General features: G+C 47.5%; 1 protein-coding gene across 2 annotated transcripts; it reads right to left on the bottom strand.

Moving 5' to 3' along the window:
- Window positions 1-3,443: 3,443 nt before the first annotated feature.
- On the bottom strand, window positions 3,444-12,499 carry VAX1 (ventral anterior homeobox 1). 2 transcript variants are annotated; one of them, XM_042460469.1, is made up of 4 exons: window positions 12,220-12,499; window positions 9,832-10,019; window positions 3,758-4,028; window positions 3,444-3,679 (listed from the first exon to the last, which is right to left on the bottom strand). In XM_042460469.1, the coding sequence occupies exons 1-4, from the start codon at window positions 12,497-12,499 to the stop codon at window positions 3,444-3,446; spliced, it is 975 nt and encodes a 324-aa protein (XP_042316403.1). The 2 variants fall into 2 exon arrangements, with proteins under 2 accessions (XP_042316403.1, XP_042316402.1); XM_042460468.1 differs by having other exon boundaries at window positions 3,444-4,028.
- Window positions 12,500-13,900: the final 1,401 nt, after the last annotated feature.

The following is a 13,900-nucleotide window of genomic DNA, read 5'->3' as shown; positions in this document are numbered from 1 at the left end:
GGAAGTCGGTCCCAAACAAAACACATCATGCAACTTGAAAGGCAACATGGGTGAGGCATGCTTGCAAGTTAGAAGGAGGTGCAATATTTAAAATGAGATAAAAGCAGCAGCAACAACAACAGCAACGAAAGAGAAACCAGCCCGTCCCCTTCCCCCCATCTCTCTTATACAGTATATTCCCTTCTTGGACTATGGAAGATCCGAAATTGTCATTTGACAAACCCGAACTTTGGAGAGGACCCAGCGCCGGCGAAGAAGAAGGGTTGCCTTTTGCGCCTTTACGCGCCAGGAGGAGGAGGAAAGAACACTTGTCATCGTATAGATATAATATATTTTCACTCTCACCACATAAATACAAAACAGCCAAAAAATTCAGAACAAGGGTTAGTAGTAGAAGGGGGTCTCGCCTTCATCCAAGGGTTCATTCATTATTATTATTATTCCTTTTCTCATCACTAGTTGCCTAGAAACTTCAGACGTAAATAATTTACAATAAAATTACTATTATATGGACGCCCGCTCTCTCGCCTCTATAGGATTAATGCTATCCACTAACGTCAACCATTCCATTTTTGGCCCCCTTTTTTGCCTTTTTTGGTTAAAAAAGTAAAGTTTGGTCACGGCGTTTTGTTGTCGTTTCTTTTTCTTTGTCTTGTTTCGAACCCTGGAATTTAATGTGTCGTTTTTTTAAAAGAAAGAAAGAAAACGATCCAGGAATACACAAGTTGTTGAGGGGCAAGAAATAGGGACAGTAACTTCCAGAAGTGTTTTGTGTTGTTGTTTTCCTCAGTACGGAACCAACTCGTACAATCCGTTCTGTGCATTTTGCATCGGTTTTAATGTTAAGGGAGGGAAATGAGGTTTAAAAAGGGAGGGAAATGAGGTTTCTGAAAAGTGGTGGCTTTCAGTTTAGGTCTATTTACTATTGAATAATAATAATAATAACAATAATATAGATAAATGCCAATGTTGGACTTTGAGGCGAGTTGAAAAGATGCCGACGCCGACATGTTTCTTGCGTTATTTCACCCTCCTCTGCCTCTCAATCTTGAAGGGTTTTATTTTATTATTTTATTTTATTATTTTATTTTATTTGGCCTTTCAAAAGATGAGATTTGGATTCAGGCGGTGGGAAAAAGGTTATATTGGAGCTTCATTTTTGAGCCTTCAAGTTACGTTTGAGCCTTTAAATTATACTTGAGCCTTCAGGTTAGATTTAGGATATAACTTGAAGGCTCAAGTATTATTCTGCTTAAAGTGTTCTGCTTAAAAACCCGGAGCGGATGCGTTGCCCCACTGAACCTGGAGCCAACAGCCACCCGGTTAATATTATTGCTGGCCTCTTTCCAAACGTTTTCCCCTTTTTAGCCCAAGCAAAGCTTGTTTTAATCATTTTTAATTCTGGGCTACGTGAGGGATTAAAAATTAGGATCCAGACACGAATTTATCAACTTCGCTGAGGGTTTTGTTGAGATCGCTGGGGGTAACCCCACCGAAGGGAGATGCAGTTTGAAGGGTCTCCCGCCTATTTCAGGGGACTTCGTGTCCCAAAGTTTGCTTTGGAGTTCTTTGTGAGGGAAGAGAAATGCCAACCTCTTTTCAAAATTGGGGCAGAAACAACCCCCCAAAGCACCCTTTTTGTGCCTCTGGGTGCGAAAGGGACGCGGCAGCCTTTTAAAGGCACTCTCAAAATTTGTGAAGGGTGTTATTATTGTTATTGTTATTATTAATATTATTATTTTAAAAATACGAAGGTGTTGCCAAGCCAGCCAAAATTTCCCAAGTTGGAGGCCGCCGGCGTCAGGGAGTTTTTGGGGGTGCACTGACTGGACAATCCCTGGAAGGCTCCAACTCGCTTTTCCCGCCTAAACCAAAATGTATTTACGTATTTCAAAAAGGGAAGGAGCCCTCTTCAAAAAACCACGGCTCCAGGAGTCGACTTGACATGGAGGGGAAAAGAAATAAGAAGTAAAAGCACGCCCTTTTAAAAATTAAACCCAACAAAACGACCACCCGCTTTCTTGACTTTCCCTTCCTTCTTCCCACTTCCCCGTACTTTGCCCCCTTTGGGAAAAAAGCGCCCCAAAGGGCCTGCTTTGGATGTTTGGCTTGGTTCCTCCCGTCGCTTTGCTTCCTCCTCATTGATTTATTGGTTATTGATTTGTTTGTTTCACTGAAGGGACGCCTCCAGTCCAGTCTGGTTGGGAATGGGCTGGAATTGTTGGGGGGAAAGAGAAGGAGAAAAGGAGTCCAGGGCTGCCTCCACACTGCAGAAATAACCCGGTTTGACACCCCAAGGCTCCATGCTATGGGATTCTGGGAGCTGTAGGCATAGTGGTTGCTATGGCATAGTGTTATAGCATAGCAACACATGAGAAGTGCAGGTTGAGTGTCCACGTTGGCCACACAAACATCCTATCCTTTATAACTGGAAACAGTTGTAAATGCTGTAAGAACACCCTATACGCCACTTTGATTCCTGCGCCGGACTCCAGTAACAAACACAGGGTGGCGAATGTGTGTTGAACAAATGTCGCGACGAACGACAGCTCCCAGAATTCCATAGCACGGAGCCGTGGCAGTTAAAAGTGGTGTCAAACCGGGTTATTTCGGCAAATTGTGAGTGCAGCAGAGCAGGAGGCAAAGTGGTCTGGAGGAAGAGGAGAAGGACGGGGGAGGAAGAAGAAGAAGAGGAAGTAGTAGTGGTGGAGGAAGAAGAGGAGGAGGAGGATGAAAAAGAAGAGGAGGAGGAGAAAGGAGAAGTAGTAGTAATAGTGGAGAAAGAAAAAGAAGAAGAGGAGGAGTAAGAAGAAGAAGGAGGAGGAAGTGGTGGAGGAAGAAAAAGAAGAGGAGGAGGAGAAAGAAGAAGTAGTGGTGGTGGAAAAAGAAGAAGAGGAAGAGGAGGAGTAAGAAGGAGAAGAAGAGGAGGAGGAGGAGGAGTAAGAAGAAGAAGGAGAAGAGGAGGAAGAGGAGGAGGAGGAGGAAATGGAGAAGTGAAGAAAAGGAGGAGGAAGAAGAAAAAGAGGAGGAGGATAAGGAAGAAGAAGAAGTAGTGGTGGAGGAAGAAAAAGAAGAGGAGGAGGAGGACGGAGGAGGCAGAAGGAAGAGGAGAAGGAGGAAGAAGAAGAAGTAGTGGTGGTGGAAAAAGAAGAAGAGGAGGAGGAAGAAGTAGTCGTAGTGGCGGAAGAAATAGAAGGAGAGGAGGAGGGGAAGCGGGAGGCGAAGGCGAGGCGAAGGCGAGGCGAAGGCGAAGGCGGCGTGTGGGGCAAGAGGGGCTGCTGCCTGGGGTGCCAAAGGGGCGTCGGAGGGGCACCTAGCTACCTCGCTGTCGGATCCTCCATAAATAACGGCCACGAAGCGGTGGCTCTATATTAACAGGGCCTGGCCCTCTGAAGGCCCAGCCGGGGGCCGGGGGCTGAGTCCGGGGGGGGGGGGGGGGGGGGTCAGTCCAGGGCCTTCTTCTCGGCCGCCGCGGGGCCGTCTTTGCTGGCGTTCCTGCAGTAGGGCTCGAAGGCGGAGGAGCTCAGGTAGCGGGCGGAGAGTTCTTGCAAGTTCCCGGCCAGGGACCCGGCCATGGCCAGGGGGCCCGAGGAGAGGCGGCTGGCCACGGAGCCCAGGAGGGTGGTGGGCACGGGGAGCCCGAAGAGGCCGTGGTGGGAGCCGGCGGGGGACGGGTGCCCTGGAGCCCCGGAGGAGCCAGAGGCCGAGGCGGCGGCCACCACTGCGGCTGCTGCGGCCGCGGCCGCTGCGCTGGTGCTTCCGGGGGGCTGGTGCGGGGAGCATCCCCCGGAGGATCCGGAGCCTCCGGTGCCGAGGCCGGGTCCCCTCAAGGCCGATCCCAGGGCGGTGGAGGCGGCGCAGGGCGGGAGGAGGCCCGGGAGGCCCGGCGGGGAGAGCAGGCGGCCTTGCTCCAGGAGCCTCAGGACGCTGCAGGTGGCCGCCGTCTCCGACACCACCGACTTCAGCTCCGAGTCCTTGCCTTGGTCCTTCTTCTGCTTGGTGCGCCGGTTCTGGAACCAGACTTTCACCTGGAGAGAAAGAAAGGAAGAAGGGGAGAGGAAAGAAGGACGACAAAAACAGCAGAGGCACAACGTCAAGGAGGGACGGAGAGAGAGGGGAAAATATGGCCTGTCGGGGGCTGTTTGGGGCAGTTTTCCACCAGGAAGGGCCAAAAAACACTGCAGAAATAATAAAATCATGATGATGATGATAAAATTTTCCTGCTATACCCCGCCTCTCCAATTATATCGAGGCGGCCGACAACAATTAAATTCTCTGAAGATTGCCAGTCACAGATGCAGGCGAAACGTCAGGAATAAACTCTTCTAGAAGAGAGCCCGAAAAACCCACAAAAAAAAAAAAAACATTATCAGTGTGAAAACAGTTTTGAATCCTATACCAGGGAATATGTCGTTTTTCTTGCGGCACCACACTTCCCAGAATGCCATAGCATCATGGTGCCATGGGGTAGTTGAAGCGGTCTCAAAATGGATTGTTTCCTCTATTTTCCATTCAGGAACAAGGCCGCGGATGTAACTTGAAAGTTAAATAAAGACCGAGTCAGGCAATGACTTTACATAAGGGACTAAAAAAGGAAGGTCCAAATGAGAATCAAGCCTGACAACTTCGGTCCAAAACACACTGCGGAAATAATCCATCTTGAGCCCGCTTTAACCGCCCCTGCTCTCAAGGCTAGGCAATTCTGGGAACTGTAGAGATATTTAGCCTTTTCTGACACAATTTGCTACAATAAATTCCAGTTCCCTGGATTGCCTAGCACTGAAGTCCAACACACTGCAGAAATACTGTAATCCGATTTCTTGTTTATTGCGGCTCCAGAGCTATCTCTGGTTAAATGTCTCACAAAACTACAGTTCCCAGAATTCCCTAGCCTTCAGCCAGGGCGGGTAAAGCGGTCTCAAACTGGATTATTTCTGCAGTGTGTATTGGACCAAAGCTGTCAAGCTTGATTCTCATTTGGACATTCATTTTTAGTCCCTTATGTATTAAAGTCATTGCCTGATTCGGTCTTTATTTATTTACTCACAAGTTGCACCCGTGGCCTTGTTCCTGAATGGAAGGATATTGCTCTGACCTGAGGAAATCATCCATTTTGAAACCGCTTTAACTGCCACATGGCTCCCTGCTATGGAATTCTGGGAAGTGTGGTTTCGTGAGATAGTTAGCTTTCTCCTTCATATTGCTCTGGTGTCACAAGAAAAAGACAATTCTCAGGCTTAGGGCACCGTATCAATTAACATTTATAAATTTATAAATCCACTCAGTTCTGGTGCCACAACAGACTACAGTTCCCAGGAGCCACGGCAGTTAAAGTGATATCAAACCGGATTATTTCTGCACTCCGGATGCAGATCCAGGATGACCAGATCGCCTAATAACCGCAAAGGCGGAAAAGGCACGGCAAAACAGGAGGACAGTCTCAAGAAAAATGGAGGACCTGACCAAAGAAAAGCTCAAAAACACTCACATCCATATAAATCCATGCTTCTTAGTCATGCTCAAAAGGGAGGGCCTTCGCGAAAAATAGAAGACCTGACGAAAAATAGCTCTAAAACACTCATATCAATATAAATCCATGCCTCTTAATCATGCTCAAAAGGAGGACATTCAAGGAAAATGGAGATGACACTCACAGGAAGGAATATAAACCCATGCTTCTGAGTCCTGCTCACAAGGGAGGACATTGTGCAACTCCTCCTGGACAGGAGGCTGAAATGGAGGACAGGTCCTGGAAAAGGTGAAGGGTGAGTGCATGTGTGTGGCCCTTGGGGACGTGCTAAGAATCCCAAAGGCTCCACCTTCACTTGCTTGCAAGAGCTGTTTTTCCAAAGGAAGCCGAGAGAGGATCGCAGAAGGAAAGCCTTGGCCCTCTCTCCTCTGAGCCACCTTGAAAGGCCATTGAAAGTGGATCCAGAAAGGGCCTCAGAGAAGGAAAGGTTCAGCTTGGTCCCAGGTCTGGGAAGAAGGGAAAGAGCACTATTTATTTTAGGAACCCTTTCTTTTCTTTTAAAGTTTAAAAATTAGCCCCTAACAGTGTGATGTTTCCATAGAGAGATGTGGCAGGACCTCATCTCCCCTTCGACCACCTCCACCCACCAAGACCTTTTCCACAGTTGGGAAGTTTGCTGGATAGAAGTGGCTCTACCAGCACCCCAGGGATACCTCACAAATGCATCACATTGTTGTTGTGTTGCCTCCAAGTCGTTCCCAATTTAAGGCGACTCTAAAAGGCGAACCTGTAATTGGGTTTTCTTGACAAGATTGGTTCAGAGAGGGGTTCGTCATCGCCTTCCCCTGAGGCTGAGAGAGTGTGACTCGCCCCAAGTGGGCTTCATGGCCAAGCTGGGCATCGAAGTCTCCAGAGCGGTAGCATTCAAAGACATAGCCGTGTTAGTCTGTGGAATCAGTATGCAGAAAGATCTTGTAGCACTGAAAGAGAGAAATGGACAGCAGGAACTTTCGCAGACTTCACTCTACTTCCTCATCGGATCTCCAAGATGCTCCAAGATCTTTCTACATCCTGGTCTCCAGAGTCATCCAGCACTCAAACCACTACTCCATGCTCTGACTTGAAATCCTGCTGGAAGGACCTGAGCACCAGCCTTTCCTCCACCTTCTCCTTAGTTAAGAAAAGCCCATTTCCCCCCTGTTTGCCTCTTGAGCATAAGGTTTATCCTCTTGTGCCTCTTCTAAACGTGCCACTTTATTTCCACTTGCCTGATGTCTGGGAGCAAGAAAGGAGGAAAACTTAGGCTTCCTCAGAGGCTAGAAAACCCTCTGGGGGAGCCTAGGTTTCCCCTCTTTTTTTTTTTTTACAGGGGGTTTAATGTCAGATTGGGCTCCTTCTCTCCAGGTCTTGTGCCTGGTAAAAGCCGCCTAACTCCTTCTGGAGTGTTTCCTGTCATCTCAGAGGATCGCTCCTGTCCTCCTTCCAGTTTTGGCTCCAGGCCTGTTCAGAGGCACCTGGAATCCCAAAACCTGCCTCCCCCGGGTCCCCAAAATGCTCATGAGCTGATCCGAGGTTTCATTGCAGTCCAAGATCTTTTCAAGAAACGAGAAACCTTTCCTTAAGACGCCCTTTAGTCTTTTTTTTTCCAGGGAGCCTTTCTTCCTTTCTTGGCCTTGGAAGGCCAACTTTCCAATAACAACAATAATAAAAAGAAATCATACATGCTCACAAATCACTTTTCAGCCTTCCTCTCTCACTTTCTCCTCTCTCTTTCTGTCTAGGTGACGACCTGGTTCGTTTTACCTCTAAGGATGTAAATGTAAAAGGAAAGGAAAGATCGTTACTCCACCTGGATGGAGCAATAGCAGATCTTTTCAGATCCAACTGGAAATGAAAAACTACATTTTGCCACCACATCACTCAGGTGGTTTTCAAGTTTCTCTAAGCATTTCACTACACACACACACACACAAAGAGAGAGAGAGAGGAGTACATTCGTCCATTGCTCCATCCTGTCATCTTTTCCTAACACCTCCCACTTCGAGAAATATTTCCCTCCCAAGTTTCCTTCCAGGGAAGCCACACATTTCATGCAAGACTAGTCTGAACCCTACAGGGAAAAGGGGGCTCTCCGTTAAATGGCCCCTTTCCATTTATAGCCATGTTCGCAAAAGTGGTTGAAGGACTAGGAAAGACAAGAAGAGCCCCGTTGGCCAAAACGCATTGAAAGTTAAGCAAAACATTAACGCGCTGGTATTCGCTAAGCCTCTGTTGCCCTGGTTTAATAATATAGCATGTATTTAGACATCCAATTCTAATTTCTATTCATATGTTTTAATTTTTACGTCCCCTTCCCTCCCTTCTTCTTTTTTAAAGTCCGAAGGTTCCTCTATTTCGTTTTCCTTTACTGCAAAATTTACACGCAACGCGTCTGTTACAAACGCCTTAAATCCAACGTAAGGCTGCAATATTGTGCCTGGGAGTAAGCCCCTTTGCACAGAATGGGACCTACTCCTCAGTAGGGCTCCAGTTCTGCCGATTGTTTTTTTACTGGAAAGTAAACACCGCCAAATTAAATTGAATTTACGGCCTGAGTCGACCACGCATCAGACAGGGCTGTAAAAACCACGTACAATTTCCCCATTCCTTGGTTGCAAAAGATAAAACAAAATTAAAAAAATAAATAAAGAGGATTGGGGGAGAGGAGGGAATAAACAGGGGGCGAAATACACAACAGTTACGTCTGCTAGAAAGAGGCCTAAGCAGGATGTACAGGTCTCAAGGCACTCTGGATCCCGGGGCGAATTTTCTTTGCAGTAAATAACCAGGACTAAAACCAGTGGATGGTTTTAGATTAAAACCGCTATCTAACTGCAGCTGAAATTCGGCTTTCTCCGCAATTGCCCGACATAAGGAATTTTTATTTTCATTTTAAAGACCAGAACCTCGGATATATCCTACTACCGCTTTGCGTCTTCCTAACCACTCTGGCTTTTAAAGCTGTCAGACACAAAATCGACCCTTTCCCCTCCTTTTCTCGGTGAAAACACCCTGAAGACTTCATGTTCCTCCTCTTGGGAACAAACCGCATTAAAAACCGTGGGCCCTGCTTACGAGGAAACCTGCAAAGATGCCCTGCAAGAGGCTTCATCTCCCCAGGCCCTGCCTTCTTCCCAAGCTCTTTTGCAACCCCAAACCATTTTTGCACCCCTGTTTTGAAAAGTTGCTTTTCTTACTTTTGGTTTGTTCTGTAATGTTCTAACGCCAAGAAATTAACGCAAGGTTTAAGTCTGAATCCCCTAAAGGTTTTCCCCGTCTGATCCTGGAAGATGAGTGGGGTAAGCCCTGGTTAATACTTGGATGAGAGAAAGCCAATGAATACAAGGTGCTAGAGGCTAATCTTTCAGAAGAAAGAAGGGGCAAAACCAAAGAAAACCCTATGGAAAATTAATAGGGTCGGCATAAGTAGAGGGGCGACTTGAAAGCACAGAGACACACACACACACACAAATCTGAATCTTAAACAAATCCCCATTTGTTTCAGCAAGATTTAGTTTTAGGGTAAGGTATTTTCAGGGATATTATTAGTCGGCAATTGCCCCCTGAGAAGCTAGGGCCAGCTCCTATATCTGGAACATTTCCTTGTGGAATATCTATTTTGAGAGAAAGAGAGTCCTAGCAACGATTTACAGCAAGTCCCTAGTAGATAAACCAGTTCAAGTACAAGGGGCCTTACTTCTCAGCAATCGATTAACTTCTGCAAGAGTTATCGCATCCTCAGTATTGAAAGTCACACACACACACACACCAGTGAAACCAATGGCTTCCACACCTTCCTCCAGTCCTATCAAATGGAAATGCCACCTACTTTGACGCCTCTCTCTCTCTCTCTCTCGCGATCACAGAGAAGTACAAATGTGCGCGCCCCCGTGCGCGTTCCCCCTGATGGGGATGTTTTGGTGCTTTGCAAATGATGCTCTACCAAATGCAAACGATTACGATGAAGCAGACTGGGAAAAGACCTTTTCTCCGGCCAAGGAGATTTTTATTTTTAAAAAAAACTGTGTAGACTCTTATGTAGGAGAAACAAGGTTTAGAATCTAATTGTCGGGATAATTTGGACAATTTTCCAGGGCTGCTCCTTGATCTGCTTAACTATACCTGGGAGCACCTCAAGATTTATCCTCCCGGAGCCAGCTCTGCCACCAGAGTTCTCCCATTAATCTGAATCACTGTGGGAGGATTTGAACCCCGGACTGTATGGGTGCTCCAATGAAGCGTCTGCCTTGAATCTCAGCGCAGTGTGTCTATGTGTGTAGGGGAATCAAAGAGAGCAGGCTTCCCTTGCTCCGGAGTTGTACCTGAGTTTCGGAGAGGTTGAGCTGCCTGGCCAACTCGGTCCTTTCCCGTCCGACCACGTATTGGCACCGCTGGAACTCCATCTCCAGCCGGTAAAGTTGCTCCGCTGTGAAAGAGGTCCGGGTCCGTTTGGGCCGGTCCAGATCCAGCCCTTTCGGGAGGATAATCTCTCGTATGGAACCTTTGGCATCTGGCAAAATAAGGGGGGGGGGGAGAGGCAGACACACAGTTATAAAGAGGCACTTCGAGACTCAGGAGGCAAGAAAAGTGCCTTGAGTGCTGGACTAAGATTCTGGAGACCAGGGCTGGAGTCCCTGCACAGCCCTGGAAACCCACTGGGTGACCTTGGGCAAGTCACATTCTCTCAGCCTCAGAGGAAGGCAGTGGCAAAAAGCCCCTCTGGACCAGCCTTGCCAAGTTCGCTTTAGGGTCGCCAGAAGTCGTACACGACTTGGAGACACACAACACACACACACAACACACATAGAGGCAAGAAGAAAAGGAAGGAGGCGGCCTCTTCCCAGGATCCGCACAGAAAGGCCAAGGGAGGGAACCAGAGATGGAAAAGGCAGAAAACTCTCGAGTGAACCGAGGGAGACCCCGACATTTATTTATTTCCCCCATCGAGGCCCTGAAAATAGCATCCCTCTCAAGTAAGCCACTGGGAGGCGAAGATACAATAACAGTAGTAAGAACAACAAAAACAACAACAACAAGAGGATGATGATTCCCCCAAGATTTCCCCAAACCGGTTTTAATGCGGAATCAACACCTTCCGCGGTCCAGAGGCCTAATAGCCCTTTCTATCCAGCTTCTCCCTCTCTCTGCCGAGTTGTCCTTGCTTTACCTCCACTGGCTTTTTAACCACAATGAGGGCACAAACATATCCTTACTTTTAACCAGACATAACCCTCTTTTTTGCTGTGGTTGAAGGGCAGCTCCCATCTCTCTTCCACTGGCTCCTTTTTTTGGCTCTGGCCGGCTTTTCGTTTTTTTAGAAGGAACAAGTTAATCTAAGAGACTGAGGGCCCGTTTTTGGGTGTCACCAAACCATTGCCTATCTCACCTTGTCGCCTTACGTTCAAAACCTCTGCCACAATTCCCCTTAACATGTCTGGAAACCTAGAAAAGTCCATTTAAAAAAAAAAGGATCCATTATTGTTCGAATAGCGAATTTTGTTCGAATAGGCCTGACTGACCCTCTTTCTATTAACAATCTCCCTTTAAATATTTTGTTAAAAAGAAAAGAAAACAGACTCACAAAAGCAGCACGTTTCGAGACTTAAAAAAAAAATAAAGAGGGAAGGGGGTGGGTGTGACTGAGGAAGCAATACAGATGAAAAAGAAAAGAAAAGGATTTTTTCAGCAACAAGAAAACCAAGCACTTTATAGAAGAGATGGTTTTAAAACAGAACGAACGAGGGTCTTTTCTTTTTCCTTTCATCCCTTTCCCTTTCCCTTTCCCTTTCTAATGGCATCTAATAGGGGCTGTTATTGGAAACTCGCTGCGAAAATGACCACAACTTTGTGGGGAGGCTTTGCACCTTTGAAAAAGGACCCCCTCAAACCAATCCTTGACCCAGATTTCGGTTCGGGTGAACCAAACAACCCCAAGGAAGCGCCTCCTGGGAATATCTCCATCTTCTGAGTGGCTTCTGGTGGAAATCGGGGAGTCGGAAGGACTCTAAGAGACGGAGACCCCCCGGAGGTGCTTCTTAACATTGGTTCCCAGGAGGTGTCCTTCCCTCCTCGTCCCCCTCGAACCCTGTCGGGCGCCCATTTCCTTCAAACTAGGTGCCTTTAGAGTCCAGGTCTGTGGGCGGTGGAGTTTTCCTTGCCTACGGCAAAGCCAGTCCCCATTGAGCTCAATGGGAGGGAAGACCCCGAAAGGAGCTGGCTGTAGAAATGCCCCACAGATTGTATTCATACTACAGAAATAATCCTATTCGACACTATTTTAACTGTCCTAGCTCAATGCTGTGGAATGGCCACAACAAACCCCAATTCCCAGAATACCATAGCATTGAGCCAGGACAGTCAAAGCGCTGTCAAACCGGATTATTTCTGTAGTACGGATGGAGCCCTAAAGCAAAAAAGCAAGGCGAGGCATGGAGGCGAGGCAGATCCTCGCCTCCCTCCCAATAAAACTCGGAAGATCCGTGGAGGAAAAAGAGCTAATTCCACCCCAAAAAGGGAATCCCACTCAAAGTCTTGGAGAGACCCACCCAGGACCCTCGAGTGCAAAACAACAAAACAAAAATCCAGATAGCAGTTGTGAAACAAACCCAAGAAAAGCGTGGGACACACCTATAAAACGAAGAGGAAAGCATTTCAAAACAAAAAACCAACCAAACAAGCCTTTCCCTCCAGGAGGCGACCCTTTTTCCTACCTCGGACCAGGATCCTCCGGCAGTAATCCGGATCGGTCGAGCTGGATTTGTTTTTATTGCAATCTTCCGAGGCGCCCGAAGCGGAAGAAAAAGTCCCTTGTTGTTGCTGCTGCTGTTGTTGCTGTTGCTGCTGTTCCTTCAGAAAAGCGGTGGCGAGGTGGCTTTCCGAGGTCTTCCCTTCCTTGCCTTCTTTTTTATGCCCGATCTTATTATTAGAGAGCCGGTTGGCTTCCAGCTCCGGATTGCACCTAACGTCCATTTTGTCTGGTTGCCCAAACATCTAGTGCAATAGGGGTGTGTTGCTTTTTTTTTTTTTTTGCAACGACGAAAAAAAAAAAAAAAGTACCAAAAATTAATAATAATAGGAAAGAGGGAGGGGAGGAGAAGGAGTGGCGGTGTGTCTCAGGAAAGGGGGGAGCGGGTGGAAAAGGAAAAGAAGAGAAGAGAAGAAGAGAAGTCTCTTGGGTTGGAGTCTTGTTGCAAGGCTTCTGGTCAGATCGGGATCCACTGGGCCAGTCAAGTCCAACAGAAGGTGGCCTAAGAAGAAGAGAAGCAAGGAGTTGTGGTGGTGGTCTTCCTCCTCGATCCGGGCGTCCTCTAGTGCGAGAGTCCAGCTTTTCAGGTACTACTACTCCCCAGTGCAACTCTAAAGGGATTTAATGCCTCCCTTATTACACAGAGAGAGTGAGAGAGAGAGAGAAAGGGAAGGAAGGGGGGGCGACGTAGAGGTTGGACCCCCCCACCCCACCCCCTTCTTCCCCAGGGACTCGCACTGGCTGTTTCCATTGATTACGGGCAATTTCGCAGCCTCCACATTTCGCTTCCCCTCATGAATACCCTAAATTGTTTGGATAATATATCACCAAGCGTAATGGGTGGTTTGTATGCTTGTCCCCAATCAAGTCGAGTTTAGCCAGTGAATAAACCGAAATGATTGGCCTTGCTGTCAGGAAACACACACACACACACACAAAATGAAAAAAGAGGGGAGACTTCCAGGAGAAGGGTGAGGAAAAGGGGAAAAGAGAGAGAGAGAGAGATGAGGGGGATTCAAAACAACAACAACAAAAAAACCACACACACACACCACAACTTTGGACAGGATTGAGCCCGGAATAGCTAGCAGCGCTTAGTAGCCATGATGCACTGGTTTTGCTCCTTTGCCTTTGACCCTTTCCCCCTGAAGAGGTCTTCCTCCTCCAAGGCACGCCTCAGAAAATGCAGGGAGAGAGCCAGGAAAAGCGCACTCTCTCTCACACACACACACCACACCACACCACACAAGGACCCACCAAGTTGCTCCAAGGAAATCCCAATGCTTCCACAAAGACAGCCACCAAGTCAAAGCCCCCCCCCCTCTACTTGTGGCCACCAACCAAAACTGAAAAGAAGAAATGTTTTTTTGGGGGAGTGGGTCCTGGATGATTCAAGAGAACACATTCCCTCCCTCCCTCCCTTCTCCTTCCTTCCTTCCTTCCTTTCTTCCTTTTCTTCTTCTGGGAGTGGGGGAGCAACAAAAATGCAAAGAATCCTTCCTAACCTTTCTCTCCCCAGCCAGCCATCTTAAACTCACCCCCTGATTTCATTCATACACACTTGTGTATGTATGTGTGTATGTATTCCTTCCTTCCTTCCTTCCTTCCTTCCTTCCTTCCTTCCTTCCTTCCTTCCTTCCTTCCTT

The sequence above is a fragment of the Sceloporus undulatus genome, chromosome 3 (assembly GCF_019175285.1).
Source record: "Sceloporus undulatus isolate JIND9_A2432 ecotype Alabama chromosome 3, SceUnd_v1.1, whole genome shotgun sequence".
Classification (NCBI taxonomy): domain Eukaryota; kingdom Metazoa; phylum Chordata; class Lepidosauria; order Squamata; family Phrynosomatidae; genus Sceloporus; species Sceloporus undulatus.
This window is presented reverse-complemented; position numbering and strand designations above follow the sequence as displayed.